General features: G+C 56.3%; 4 protein-coding genes across 4 annotated transcripts; 2 read left to right on the forward strand and 2 right to left on the reverse strand.

The window, feature by feature from the left end:
- Window positions 1–1,229: 1,229 nt before the first annotated feature.
- PHSY_003077 (hypothetical protein) lies at window positions 1,230–2,696 on the reverse strand (the record flags this gene model as incomplete). The annotated part of the gene is made up of 1 exon (XM_012333698.1): window positions 1,230–2,696. The coding sequence occupies one exon, from the start codon at window positions 2,694–2,696 to the stop codon at window positions 1,230–1,232; it is 1,467 nt and encodes a 488-aa protein (XP_012189088.1).
- Window positions 2,697–5,433: 2,737 nt separating this feature from the next.
- Window positions 5,434–6,475, forward strand: PHSY_003078 (potential ADP-ribosylation factor; the record flags this gene model as incomplete). Its single annotated transcript, XM_012333699.1, has 4 exons — window positions 5,434–5,482; window positions 5,780–5,872; window positions 5,970–6,062; window positions 6,171–6,475. The coding sequence occupies 4 exons, from the start codon at window positions 5,434–5,436 to the stop codon at window positions 6,473–6,475; spliced, it is 540 nt and encodes a 179-aa protein (XP_012189089.1).
- Window positions 6,476–7,331: 856 nt separating this feature from the next.
- On the forward strand, window positions 7,332–9,696 carry PHSY_003079 (cyclohydrolase; the record flags this gene model as incomplete). Its single annotated transcript, XM_012333700.1, has 3 exons — window positions 7,332–7,415; window positions 7,915–8,010; window positions 8,104–9,696. 3 exons carry the CDS (start codon window positions 7,332–7,334, stop codon window positions 9,694–9,696), a joined length of 1,773 nt encoding a protein of 590 aa, XP_012189090.1.
- Window positions 9,697–9,945: 249 nt separating this feature from the next.
- PHSY_003080 (hypothetical protein) lies at window positions 9,946–12,948 on the reverse strand (the record flags this gene model as incomplete). The annotated part of the gene is made up of 1 exon (XM_012333701.1): window positions 9,946–12,948. One exon carries the CDS (start codon window positions 12,946–12,948, stop codon window positions 9,946–9,948), a length of 3,003 nt encoding a protein of 1,000 aa, XP_012189091.1.
- Window positions 12,949–13,022: the final 74 nt, after the last annotated feature.

The raw sequence follows: 13,022 nt of genomic DNA on the forward strand, positions 1-13,022 counted from the left end.
GACGGCTGCGTAAGGGCACAGCGCGGCGGCTGAGCTGGGAGGTCGATGTGCTTGAAGGGAGAGATTCGAAGGCGTTGAGCTGATGTCGGAACGTGTGTTTGCGCACAACTGATGGGGATGTAGGAAGGAAGGAGAGACTCGGTACGTCGCTGAGAGGCAAAGGATATATAGGCGGAGACGCAACGAGGCCGGCTGATAGGTGTTGGTTGCGCAGGCAGGCGATGTTAGGCCTGCTGCTGGGAAGTTGCGACGCTATGTGTGGATTCCAGAAGGTGGATGTATGCAGAGTGCGCCAAGGCGATTCGAGGCTGAGGAAAGTGATGGTGACTTCTGAACAACACGAGAGCGTTGCAGCTTTGGCTCGTCAAATGACACACGCTCTCGAAATTCGCGGTTGGCCCTCCTCTTTGTCAGAGACTCGATCTGCTGCCCTATTTTTTTTCGCGTGCGTCTCCTTGAATTCTCCACACGCTCACAGCAAGTTCGGTCTCGATGGACCATCGGTACAGAGCATACAACCGCAGTGCACCTCTTTCCCGTCACATGCAGTGTTTCAAGAGACTGACTTTCTGCGCAGGCTTACGTGTGCCAATCGCAGCGGAACGCTAAGACAGGCGCGCACAACACGCACCACAATCTTACGAGGAGGAGCGCAAGACCCTTCTTATCGTCTCGATGGTGTAACAAAGGCTCGATTACGAGCAACGACGGCGTCCGACGTCATGAGATTGTCTCGATTCTCTTGCCACGCTTGCTCGCTGTGTCAAAGCCAGTGTGCTCGTCAAGAGTCGGGGCGAGAGCTCTGTCGGCCATGCAGGCGGACTCGGCGGCAAGTCGGAGAGACAGCGTCTCCTCCAGACGCATTATTGAACAGCGTCCATGTACGGATGTGACTGAAACAAAAAAGACGCGGCACAAACGCGTCTCGCTTCAGCAGAGCAACACCACTCGGACGCATCACGCCGCGTTGTCCTCAATTGAATAATTTCGAACAAGTCACATCGGTGAAATCGGCGGAATCGGCGAAACCCGCGTCGATCGCCTGTAGAGGTGGACTCGATTGTCTTTCTTCGATGGCTTCTTGTCGTCTGCAAGGCCTCACTGTTCTCAGTTTCGTAGCCTTTACAGGCTGAACAATTGAGTCTTGCCCTCATACTAGTTTTGGATGCCTCTTTCGCTGGTCTTGTGGTCATTGCATGGTGCTAGTTTACATTGTACAGGGGACATGTTCACCGAATCGTGGAAAGCGGCAATGCTGTGGGAGAGTCTCGGTGCGCAGCAGTCATCATGTGTGCCCGCTTGGACGGTGACAGGGCTCGAGCGGGCGGCGCAACGTTCTCTTTGTAAGGAGATGAAGATGCCACCTGAGATTCAATCACTCGAGAGCGCTTCAACGGGCTCGAAGTCTCTGCGCTCAGAGCCTCCCGTTTCCCCGTCGGCGACGTCTTGCTCGACGACGCAAGAGCACTGGTCTCCGACACGAACTTGCTGGCCTCCGCAATGGCACGAGATACGTTCGGCTGTGCAAGCGGCTTCCACCCGTCTTTCGTCCCGAACACGCCCCAGGGAGATGCGCCCGGATTCATCTTGTGTCCTTTCGGCTTGGAAGACTTCTTGCTAGATCCGTTGTCCAGGCGGAACATCGGTCTCGACTTGCTCAGCGGCGTCTTTGCCGCTTCGATCCTTTTCTTTGGAGCTGTCGCGGACGGTGAAGTCTTGTCCTGCGAAGTGCCCGGAGACTTCTTGCCTTTTGATCGTGTTGGTGTGCTCGACGAATCGGACACTTTCGATGCTTTGACCATCGGTGTCAGGCCCGTGTGATCGTTGACGACTGTAGTGCGACTTGACGGCGATGTGGTTTCCGACTCAATGAGCCCAGATGCTCTCGTTGCTCCTGTCCGGAAGGGTGACTGAACGTTGTTCTCGTCCATGTAGATGCCAAGGCCGCACATGCCGGCTGCCTTGGGCATCTCGGCGTCCAGTCTAGACATTGTAGCCCTTTCCCTCTCCAGATCCTCCTTCGAGAGTGGGATCCCCCGTCTTCCTTCATAGGAGCTTCGACCTCGGATACCCACAAAGGAGCCCAATGAGCTTGTACCCTGCTGCTGGTGCGCCGCCTGACTCTCGAAATGTCCTGGGCCTTGCGCTCCAATAAGTGGTGCACCCGGACATACTGGAGAGCTTCCGCTGCCGCTTGATGGCACTGTGAAGTCGAACGATGGCCTTTGCAGGGCTTTTGGAGTCCTCTCCCCTTCACTGAAGCCATGTACCGTGATGGAATGACGGTCTGGTGACACAGTCGTCGGCGATACAAGCGGTGTAGCTGTGTTGAAGAACGGTGTAAGCGGTGTCGCGGGAGGACCAATGGAGCCTGCTCGGCTATCCTGATGAAATGGAGGGACCCAGAGTCGACTGAGTGTTGAGCAAGTTGACGACGTGGATCCAGCACGCTGCATGCCGGTCCCATCACGATCAGAACGTACGGAACTCAAGGGAAGAATGCTGCTGCTTGGTGGAGATAGTATATCGCGATGGAATAGGTCGCTGAGACTGGGCAGGCGTTCCGTTCGAGCTCCTGGAGAGCTACCACCGGATATCGTTGACGGCGTTGCCGGCATGGCTAGATAGTGTTGTCGGAGTCGATCTACCGATCTCGAGGAGTCGCAGAAGACATCGTCCACCTTGCCGAGCGACATGGAGCTGTTAAATGAAGGTGAGGGCATTGACTTATCCTCAGACTTTCTGCGTCCAAAAACGATGTTAGACGGCCTTGGACGGCCCTGCCTTTTGTCGGAAAATGACGGCATCTCGTAAAGATAATCGCTAGTGACAGTGGGCTGCTGATAATGATGGAAATTGCGGATGATGGAGGGGGCTTTCGATCAAGATGAATGGCGATGTCCTTGCATGCAATTCTTAGTTGATGATGCCAATTGTAGCGGTAGTTGCTGCGAAAGAGTAGATAGGGTAGAGAAAGCGAGGGCGGATATCGGCAGACCGAAACAAAGAACGTGTTTGTGAATGAGCGTAAGATGCTGGGAGAACCTAGGATTATAGCGTCGGGAGTAAGGGGAGATTGAGGAGAGAGGGGAGGGAAGGGGCATAGCATTGGATACGAAGGTCCGGGAAGAGGCAGCATCAGGTATATGAAGGATTCACCGGATTCCTTCAAGATGTTCGCTCATCCGACAGAGTCAAAGGAGCGCTGCCGCCGTCGGATCCGTGTTGGCTTGTTGTTTGAGGAGACGCATGGGCGGTCCTGTGGGTTGCGGAAGCGCAAGCCAACACTGATCGTGCGAGAGCAAACACTTGCGCCATTTGTGAAATGATCGACAGCTGCAGCCGAGCTCCAGAGTAACGGTACATGGCCCAACAAGGCAAATGAGACCCACTCGAGCTTTCTCTGTATGGAAAGGATCGTCGTCGCGCAGCAAGTGGCATCGGCTAGGGTTCACAGACGGAGCTACCGAGGTCGATGGTCTGTACCTGGTACAGTAAACAGAGCGCCTCGAGGTAGTCCAAATGACTATTCGACGTGCGGCAATGCAGGAAGAGGACGGAGGAGCGTGCATGAGCGGCACGAAGAATCGACATATCACTTTTGGCGGTGAGAGCCGTCGCGGAGCTGTCGAACTTGGCCGAGAAATACTTCGCGCAGCAAGAGGCGGAATTCCACATGAGGATCCGACGTGCCCTCAGGAATGCAAGCGTGTCTTTGTAATTTCAACCGAGGTGGCAGACTGTCTCTTGAGATTCTTCCGCCGTGGTGTGTCTTCCCCCGCAGCAATGCCGACAACTTCTTTAGCTCGTTCACTTGCTGCCTATACCGATCCCCTCTTCTTCATGGAGCTGGTCTGTGAGCGCTTTCCGCAATCTGTCCGCGCCATTACTCTCAGCCACTCGATCTGTTGCAAGAAGATGGCGCATTGCTGTGTGAGCGCTCAGCTCGCAGACACACCCGGCTCGGCAGCGATAGCCCGAATTCCTTCTGTTCTTCCACCACCGTCTTGGCTTCAAATTGTACCGTCCGGAGCTTGAAAGGCTACTAGAAGGGTGCATGATGATCGCTCGCGCCCGCTGATGACCAAGCCGGCGTGCTAACACCATTGCCGGTAGCAGCGGGATCTCTGTTCCTGGTCACTGTCATCCAAAGTGCACGACAGTCCATGAGCATTTGCCCCCATGCAGGCCTCCGGTCCACGGAATGCTATCCACATTATTGATAAGATCTATACTGAGGATGTAACAAGGTTTGTATCTGCCTAGGATCCGTCCGTGCGAGAGTGCCGAGCCAGTCCTCACGTCGTATCGAGACCGTCGCATGCGATCCTTGCGAAGTGCATGCGAGAAGATGGTCTCGAGGCGGATGCTGCCTACGTCTGATCATGAATATCACGCCCTGTAAGTTGTTTGCGAAGAATGAGAGCCATTTGCTTGCGCGTACAGTGCGGGCGCTTCTGCAGCTACGATCGACCATGCCTCGCAGCAGCCAGGTGTGTTATGCTGCTATGTTAGAACTACACGACCGACATTGCTGCGGTGTGAAAGGCAGAGTCGCGGTGTTGTTCTCCTTGACGAAATTCTTCTTGCAGATCTGGTTTGAATTCTCCACCGGACTCTGTGAAATGGAGTCCTCGATTTGTATTAGGTCTTTGCAGCGAGTTGATTAGAAAAACTACAAATTGACTTCAACAACGTAGCGATCTTGAAGCCTGTCAATTTCGAATTTCGAATCTGGAGCGCGCTTTTCGAATTCGAACAGCGAACGGACACGCAAGCAAACAACGCAGAGGGGCACACAAGTCGTGTTGGAGAAACATCGCCACGACAGCTTCAGCGAGCGCCCAGGCGAGGGCTGAGGCGTGTCCAGCCAGCTCTGCCTGCTGGAATTTCCATCGAGGTCGGAGAAGAGAGCGCCAGGGCCAGCAGATACGTGATGCACGCTACGCACACGCTCACACGCACAGAGCGTTGTCCAGCCTGTCCTGAATTTCGCGGCGGCTCTGTCTCAAATCAGGGCGAATGGTCGGTGCAAGCTGCCCGCGTGCAGTTGCAAATTAATCGCGGCCGTCGTCGTCATCCAACACCTTCGTCATTCTCGTCATCATCGTCCTCACCATCACCACCACCACCGACGCTTTCGTTCGACCGACCCCGCTCATTTCTGTTACATTACGGTCTTCGGTTGCCACTTCCAATTGCATCACCCTCCCATCAAACGTTCGTATCTGCATCCGATCACGTCGCCAATCCGGGTCTCTCTTGCCATCTCAGCGCAAACCCGATATCTCGCTCCATGCGTGGAATGTACAAGTTTTGCTGAACATTTTCAAATCGATCTCTGCTCGTTTCGATCGCCCTGTCTGAACCTCTGCCGCCTCACCAGTCCCTTAACCTTCTCGGTCAAGAGAAACACACTTTTCCAAGATGGGCATGTCTATTTCCAAACTGCTCTCTGGCCTTTTCGGCAAGAAAGAGATGCGTAAGTACTTTCACCTCGACATCTCCTTACGATGACGCGAGCAATTTCAGGTCGCTGCACGGACATCAACGGCAGTCTGCAGTCAGCCAGTCCCTCCACCCTCTCAACGTCGACCAGGGGTTTCCTGGAAGCACCCGTTCTGCAGCGCTTCCAATGGCTTGGCGACCGGCGACGGCTTGGTTGTTTTCGTCACTGCATCGTTTGGAGGTCGCCTGGTTGTTCGATTGTCCGGCTTCTCTTTGCTCACGATTCGCTTGCCCTGCACGTTCTTCACCACACTTTGACAATCGCTAACAGGCATCCTCATGGTCGGACTCGACGCCGCCGGTAAGACCACCATTCTCTACAAGCTCAAGCTCGGAGAGATCGTGACCACCATCCCTACCATCGGTAAGTGTACCGCACAAGCGACGAAATCCAGTCCATCTTGCTTGCTTACTCACTTCACATGAACGCCCTGCTTTCACCCACGCACTCGACCGAATAGGCTTCAACGTCGAGACTGTCGAATACAAGAACATCTCCTTCACCGTGTGGGACGTCGGTGGACAGGACAAGATCCGACCTCTCTGGAGGCACTGTAAGTCTCTGGAAGCGAGCTGGTCGAGCTCACGCTCTTTGCCGTTGACTGCCGTCGATGCTGACTCTTGTCGTGTCTCTCATCTGGTCTCGTAATTTCCTCCTACAGACTTCCAAAACACGCACGGTATCATCTTCGTCGTCGACTCGAACGACCGAGAGCGTGTTTCCGAGGCACGCGAGGAGCTGCAGCGCATGCTCAACGAGGATGAGCTTCGCGACGCCTTGCTGCTCGTGTTTGCTAACAAGCAGGATTTGCCCAACGCCATGAACGCCGCCGAGATCACTGACAAGCTTGGCTTGCACAGCTTGAGACAGCGACAATGGTTCATCCAGGCCACCTGTGCCACTAGCGGTGACGGTCTTTACGAGGGTCTCGAGTGGTTGAGCACCAACCTCAAGAGGCGCGCTTGAAGTGAGACACGAGTCTCCATTGCAAGCTCGGTCGTAGCAACCCAAAGCACACGTGGACGGTACGCCGAGCGCTTGTGCAAAGACCGTGCGCGCACTACATACCTAGACCGACAACACCAGCACCTTCTGCCGCCTTTTCTCGAACCAGAGCATGTAGGACCTCAGGGCCAAGGCGCAGGATCGAAAATGTGGATATTCCTCTCAGAACCATCCCCCTCTCTGACCCCTGCGCAATATCACCGAATCAGAACGCTTTATAATTCATCTGGTGTCATTGGCGTCGAGTTTCGGGCTTTGAGCGTCTGCGAACCTAGTAGCCGATGGACGGGGGACGCAGAATGCGCGAGCCCAGAATGAGCGGCGCTGAGGCGCAACGATGGCGTCGACGATGGCGCAGCAGATGGTTGGCATGAGTTGAAGCGCTGTGATGCTGAGATCAAGTGATTCGATGAGGGTGGAGCTCCGTCGGGATCGATCGAGCTGATGCCCCGACCGGGGCGCACATCTGTAAGGCAAGCCAGATCGGGGATCTAGTGCGTTGTTCCACGTTTCAACGGCTCGTCAGCCTTCTTCTTGAGCCGCCTTGGCTGCCTCTTATCAGCTTCTTGTCAGTCACTATAAGTGCGCTCCCAGGATCGAGCCGATTCCGCAGCGAGACGTCTGATTCAAACACTCACTGCAACGGCTAGCATCGTCTGAACAGGTTTCCATCACTGCTAGCCACATTAACCTCAGCTCAGCAATTTCAGTCGTGGAGACGCTATGGCTCTGATAGCCTCGAAACATGGTGTGACAAGTCCGAAGAATGAACGCAGTCCAAATGTCATGATGGGAGAGCCTCAAATTGGTGCATCGGATGTTCGGATACCGCCTCGAAGCTCGAACAGCGGTGAAACAATTCGCGGCGATATTTCGAGGCACCTCAGCTCTCACGTTTTCCGTGAGTGTCGCGTGAAGCACAGACCCTTATCTACTCAACCCTGAGCGCGCCCTTGCTCGGTCGGTGCAGCCGATTCAGGGTGCAGCTAGCACCAGCGGCATGCGGAGTAGATCCAGTTGTGCGGCCAGTATGATCCGTGCCCACAACAGGAGGCACAACTTTGGCATCGCTGCGTCAAGCCGATAGACGCTACGGAGCTGGCCGACCGTTGCGTGTCAGTCAGCCTGGCTCCCCTTGGCGTTCGCCGACCATCCGCTTTCCTATCCCGTATCCACCTCCTCAACCCTGACTCATTGACAGGCGGACGCTTTTAAAGTTTGCACTGCTTCCTCGTCAGCTTTCCCCTCTATCATCACCTTGCGTATTCGGACTTCGGTCTTGCTTCACCCTCACCGATCACGGAAGCATCCCTCTCGCTACGATATCATATTCCAACGGCCTCGTCCGAGACCTTCTTTCGAAACCCACTCGTGTTAAAGATCACCGTCCCACGATATAGGCGATCAAGATGACCTCATCAACCGATCACATCCTCTCGCGCATCCTCGACGAGCTCACAGAGCTCAAAGTCAAGAACTCGCACCTTGAGGCCAAGGTATGATACTCACTACACGAGCCGCTGTATGGAAATTTGCATCAGCTGACAACAAAGTCGCCTTTCTTCCCTTCCTGATCTGCTTTGTCGCAGGTCGACTCTCTGCAGAACGCGGCGACGCTGCCTTCGCCGTCATCTTTTGCTCGTCGACAGAGCTCGACCGGATTCACCGCCCTGGGTGCTCACAGCTTCTCTCCGTCCCAACCTGCCGACTTTGCTTTGGGTACCTCGCCGCCTCCTCAGCCTCTTGGTCCCCCTGCTCACCCTCTCGGTGGCTTGCCTCAGACCAACGGACCCAGTCCTGCCGAGACACCCGAACTGGGCGCCAAGAAGCTCCCTACCAATGGCACAGCGTCACCCTCTCAGCCCGCGTCAACCAGCTCCACAGCAGGGTACTACTCATCCCGAGTCATCCTCACCACCTACCCTGGTCAAGTGGGTATCAAGCCTTTGCCGCTCAACTGGGCAGCTCAGGATCCCAAGCAGCGAGGACCCGTGGTTGCAAGTCGACACCCGAACTCCATCCGCGTCCGCAACGCCATCGGTGCCTACGGAGGCAGCTACTCTGTCTACCGATCGCTCGCCATCGCCATGGGTCAGCTCAACCCCAACCACAGGCCCGATTACACCAACACAGAGCCTCCGTTCGACATTCCGCCCAACCCATCGTGGTTCGACCCGTCCAAGATCGTCGCCATGGACCCATGGGGTCATCTCGCACCGCAAGTGTACCGATCCGAGTTCGAGTCTGGCGTCGACATTCGTCCCACGGCGTCGCTCACCAAGGCGCACATCAAGATGCCCGAGCTTGACAAGGCCCAGCAGGCTGGTGTCTTTCCCATCGATGGAAAGATCGTCGTCAAGAGCATCCGTCTTCCTGGTGTTGCCGAGGATGTCGATCCGGGATGCGAGGTCAGCGTGAGCAAAGCAGCCGTCGACCCGGTGTGGTACTTGCCCGGCGTGGCTGAGCGTCTCGGCGTCACGGAAGGTGCGTTGAGACGTGCCATCTTTGAAGACACGGGCGGATCGTATCCCGAACTTCTCACGCGTCACGATCTCAAAGTCTTCCTCCCTCCCATCTCGGGTCTGACCGTCTACATCTTTGGACGACCCGAAGACCTTCGCGATCCAACAAAGGAGGTGACCGTGCGCATTCACGACGAGTGCAACGGATCCGACGTCTTTGGAAGTGACATCTGCACGTGTCGTCCCTACCTGCTGTTCGGTATCGAAGAATGCATCAAGACTGCACAGCGTGGTGGAGCAGGAGCGGTCATCTACTTCCGCAAAGAAGGTCGTGCGCTCGGCGAGGTCACCAAATACCTTGTCTACAATGCTCGAAAGAGAGGCACCGATTCGGCAAGCAACTACTTCAAGAGGACCGAGAACATCGCCGGTGTCAAGGACATGAGGTTCCAAGCCCTCATGCCCGACGTATTGCACTGGCTGGGTGCCACCAACATCACCAACTGGATCTCGATGAGCAACATGAAGCACGACGCAGCCGTCAACAGCGGAATCACCATCAAGAACCGTTACGAGCTACCCGAGGAACTCATCCCCGCCGATTCAAGGGTAGAGATCGACGCAAAGATCCAAGCCGGCTACTTTTCGGCTACCAAACAGTTGACCGAGGACGATCTCAAACATACCGTGGGAAGAGCTTGGGAGGATATCGATCACTAGCGGACACGCTTTTGGGAGCGAGCAATGACAAAGGGGCCGTTTCAAATTAGCAAAGGATGCGTGCGTGCGAATGTATAAGTGTCTGTGTGTGTGTGTGATATAGAGTGCAATGTGTACGATTACAGGTAGCCGAGCTAGAAGGAAGGGCTTTGATAAGCAACAGATTTCATGAACATAATGAGTGGACCTACGGTCGATAAACGAATGCCACTGGAGATCGTCGTGTCTGCCGGCAGACTCGACGAGGCTCTAAGCAAACATCTTTGTCGTCCTCTTCTTGAGCAGATACACCTTTCTTGAGATTTCCGACTTTTGGATGTTGGTCAACTTGGAATCGTCCAGAGCTTCCTCTTCGAGCGATCTCAGCATGGACTTCAACGCGTCTGGCTGTGATCCAGTGCCCAATGTCGGTGTCAATCGACGAGAGCCTCTGGCTCGCTGAACAGCGAGCGAGTCGACGGAATCGCCGCCGGATGCAGAGATGGCGGACGGACGCAGATCGCTCTGGGAGCGGACGATCTGCGAGGGCGTCGAGCCGAAGAAATTGGACAGTTTCGAGATGGAACGATCGTGAGAGCCGAGACGTTTTTGTCGCAGCGTGGCAGAGTAGCACGCCGAAAGATCGTCAATGTCGAGCAGCTCGTCCTCGGCATCGCTGCTGTCGCTCTCGGAATCAGTGAGCTCGAGGAAGGCTGCGGAGGGACGCGCACCATCTTCCACGCTGGAAGATAGCGACCTCGATGCTGGAACGGTTCGGGCGGGCGAGAGCGGCATCGCCGCGGTAGCACCGACGGCAGCGGACGAGGCGCGAGGACGAGCCGACGAACGAGGCGGTCGAGCCATGGGAGACGCCGCCTTGGTACTTTGATCGCTGGTCGCGTGGGGCGAGCTGTGGAAGATCGAGGCCAATTCTGAGAGGCGCTCGTGATCGTTGGTGTTGAGCAAGTATTCCCAACTCTCGATCGAATTGCGGTATGCAGAGATGCCGTCCGGCAATGCCGATGCCTCACTCGTAGGCGGAGCTGCAACTCGGCGACGGCCCGCAGCAAGAGAAGTTGGGAGATCTGCGGCCTTGCGGTTGACAACGGGTGCGGCTTCGTCCTCCGATTCGTCGTCCGAGCTGTCGATCGACATGAACGACTGTAAGGCAGATGCTTTGGATCTTTCGTGTGACATTGAGCCGTGGCCGATGGAGGAATCATTGCCGCAGATAGAGGAAGGAGGCAATCCCCCTCGGAGACTGGCAAGCTCGCTACATTCGTGGCTGGTGCAGGAGGACGCATTCGATGCCATCGGAGCTTCGGTACTGCGGATCACTGCGGGCTGATGGTGACCAGCGTCGGTCACGATGAGCTCAGCGGGCACAGCCTCGCCGAGCCAGCGCGACATCTTCGCAACGCGACGACGGCGTTCATCGCGCGCGGCAGCGAGCTTGCGGCTCTCAGATACGACGAAAGTCTGATCGAGATGCGATCGATCAAAAGGTCGGAAAGATCCGTCCTGCGGCAGTGTGGGCGAAGCCGCTTCGTCCAGGGCTGCAGCTGAGAACGCGGCGAGCTGTGTCACTTTGGGTGTGGGTTCGTTGAACTCCTCCAGGCCGGAAGGGATGTAGGTGCGCAGTCCGAAGTCCCCAGTCACGTCAGAGTCCTCATCGCTTGCCAGCATCTCTTGCGCAGAAGCCCGGGCGAGCGCTTCGGACGAGTAGGGATGAGCGATGCCGAGAACGGCAGCTGCTTTGCGATTGAGACTCGCAGGTGCCGATGAAGGATGCTGCATCGTTGTCACGTCAGGCAGAGCGCGGTCCAAGCTCCTGACACCGTGGCTTCGGCCGTGCAACAGCCTGCGAGAAAGCGTGCGAGTCTTGTTACCGGTGGCTGAAATGGCTGGTGCCGCCATTGGCAGGTCGGCAGTGTAAGGCATGCTGTGCGGTCGATTCTTGCTGCGCGAGCCGGAGCCCGCAGAGGTGCGCTGCGTTGGCGGACGAGCAGAGTTGCAGGCTAGCAGCATCTCTTCGCCAAGCATGTGAGCAAGCTTCTTTGTCCTTCGAACTTGTTGACGCCGTTGCTCTGCAGATAGTTGATTGCTTGTTTGAGGAAGCAAGCCGGCAGCAGAGTGCGTGAAACGCGGATGGGCTGAGCCGAATGCGCCGACATTGATGTTCGGGATGCTCCCCGAAGTGACGGGGCGTGGGTTTGCGCCCGGTGCTCGAACAGGAGTGCCAGATTGGAAGAAAAGGAGCGGGCTCATGCCGCTCTCGAAACTGTTTTGGTGGCTGAGGAAGCTGCTTCCCGAAGTCGATGACGCAACTGAAGCTGTGTGGGGACGACGGAAGTGCACGTCAGACGATGGCGGTCCTCTGCATGAGCCGAACGATCCGTGAGATACGGAGGAGGTGATGCGAGGGAAGGTGTGGACATCATGACGCGAATTAATCAACGAGCTGTGAGACTGGCTGCTGCTCGTTGCGAGCGAGCCCCTTGGTCTTGACGCGTCGGAAGAAGGCAGAGCGCTCAGCACGACTGCTGAGGACCTTCGCAGCGATGTGATGCGTTGTGGAATTTGACCGGGTTGCGTCGGCGCGGCAAGTATCTTGTCACGGCTGCGTCCCATGATCGGAGAAGTGTGCTGGGACGCCGTGCCAGAGCGGTAGGTGGCCCAGACCTCGTCAGCTTCCTGCTTGAGCTGGTCAAGATGCGCATCTTGCACGCGAGGAGACGGCGGCACAGCGAGCTCGACTGCGGATGGGGCGGCCCATTGAGATTCGGCGTGGGGAGCAGTAGATACGTCTACCGTGTGGAAAATTTCGTCGTGAGGTTCAGATGGGTCGACAGGGCCTCTGCCAGCGTCGGAGGCGTCCGAACCTTGATCCCACGATCCAAAGGTGGCGCGATCTCCGCTTTGGCGCTCGGACAGGTTGTGCGGTGAGGCTTTGATCACGAGGTCAAAGTCGGGAGGGTTCGGGGATGCATCGTCACTGACTTCGTTCGAGAAGACTGACGGTGGAGGCACCGCGAGAGCTGCTGGTTCTGAGTCAAAGCCATGGCCGAGGTGTGATGTTGATTTAGAAGGCAGCGTGAGGTGACTTTTCACCCTTCTGAAGTCGCCCGGACGGAGGATTCTGTAGTCGTCGGCGCTTGCGCTGGCCGGGCGAGTCGTCTGATCGAAGACATCGCGATCCGTGCAAGAAGCTGTGACGCTGCTCTCGTGGCTCGTATAGCTGCTTGACGCCTTTGCAGAGACGATGGAAGTCATCCCGCGTGCTTTCCTCTTCGTGTATCAACGAGCGGAGACGTTGCGCTTCTATGTTTTTTTTTCGACAAGAAGTG

The sequence above is a fragment of the Pseudozyma hubeiensis genome (assembly GCF_000403515.1).
Source record: "Pseudozyma hubeiensis SY62 DNA, scaffold: PHS32, whole genome shotgun sequence".
NCBI lineage: Eukaryota > Fungi > Basidiomycota > Ustilaginomycetes > Ustilaginales > Ustilaginaceae > Pseudozyma > Pseudozyma hubeiensis.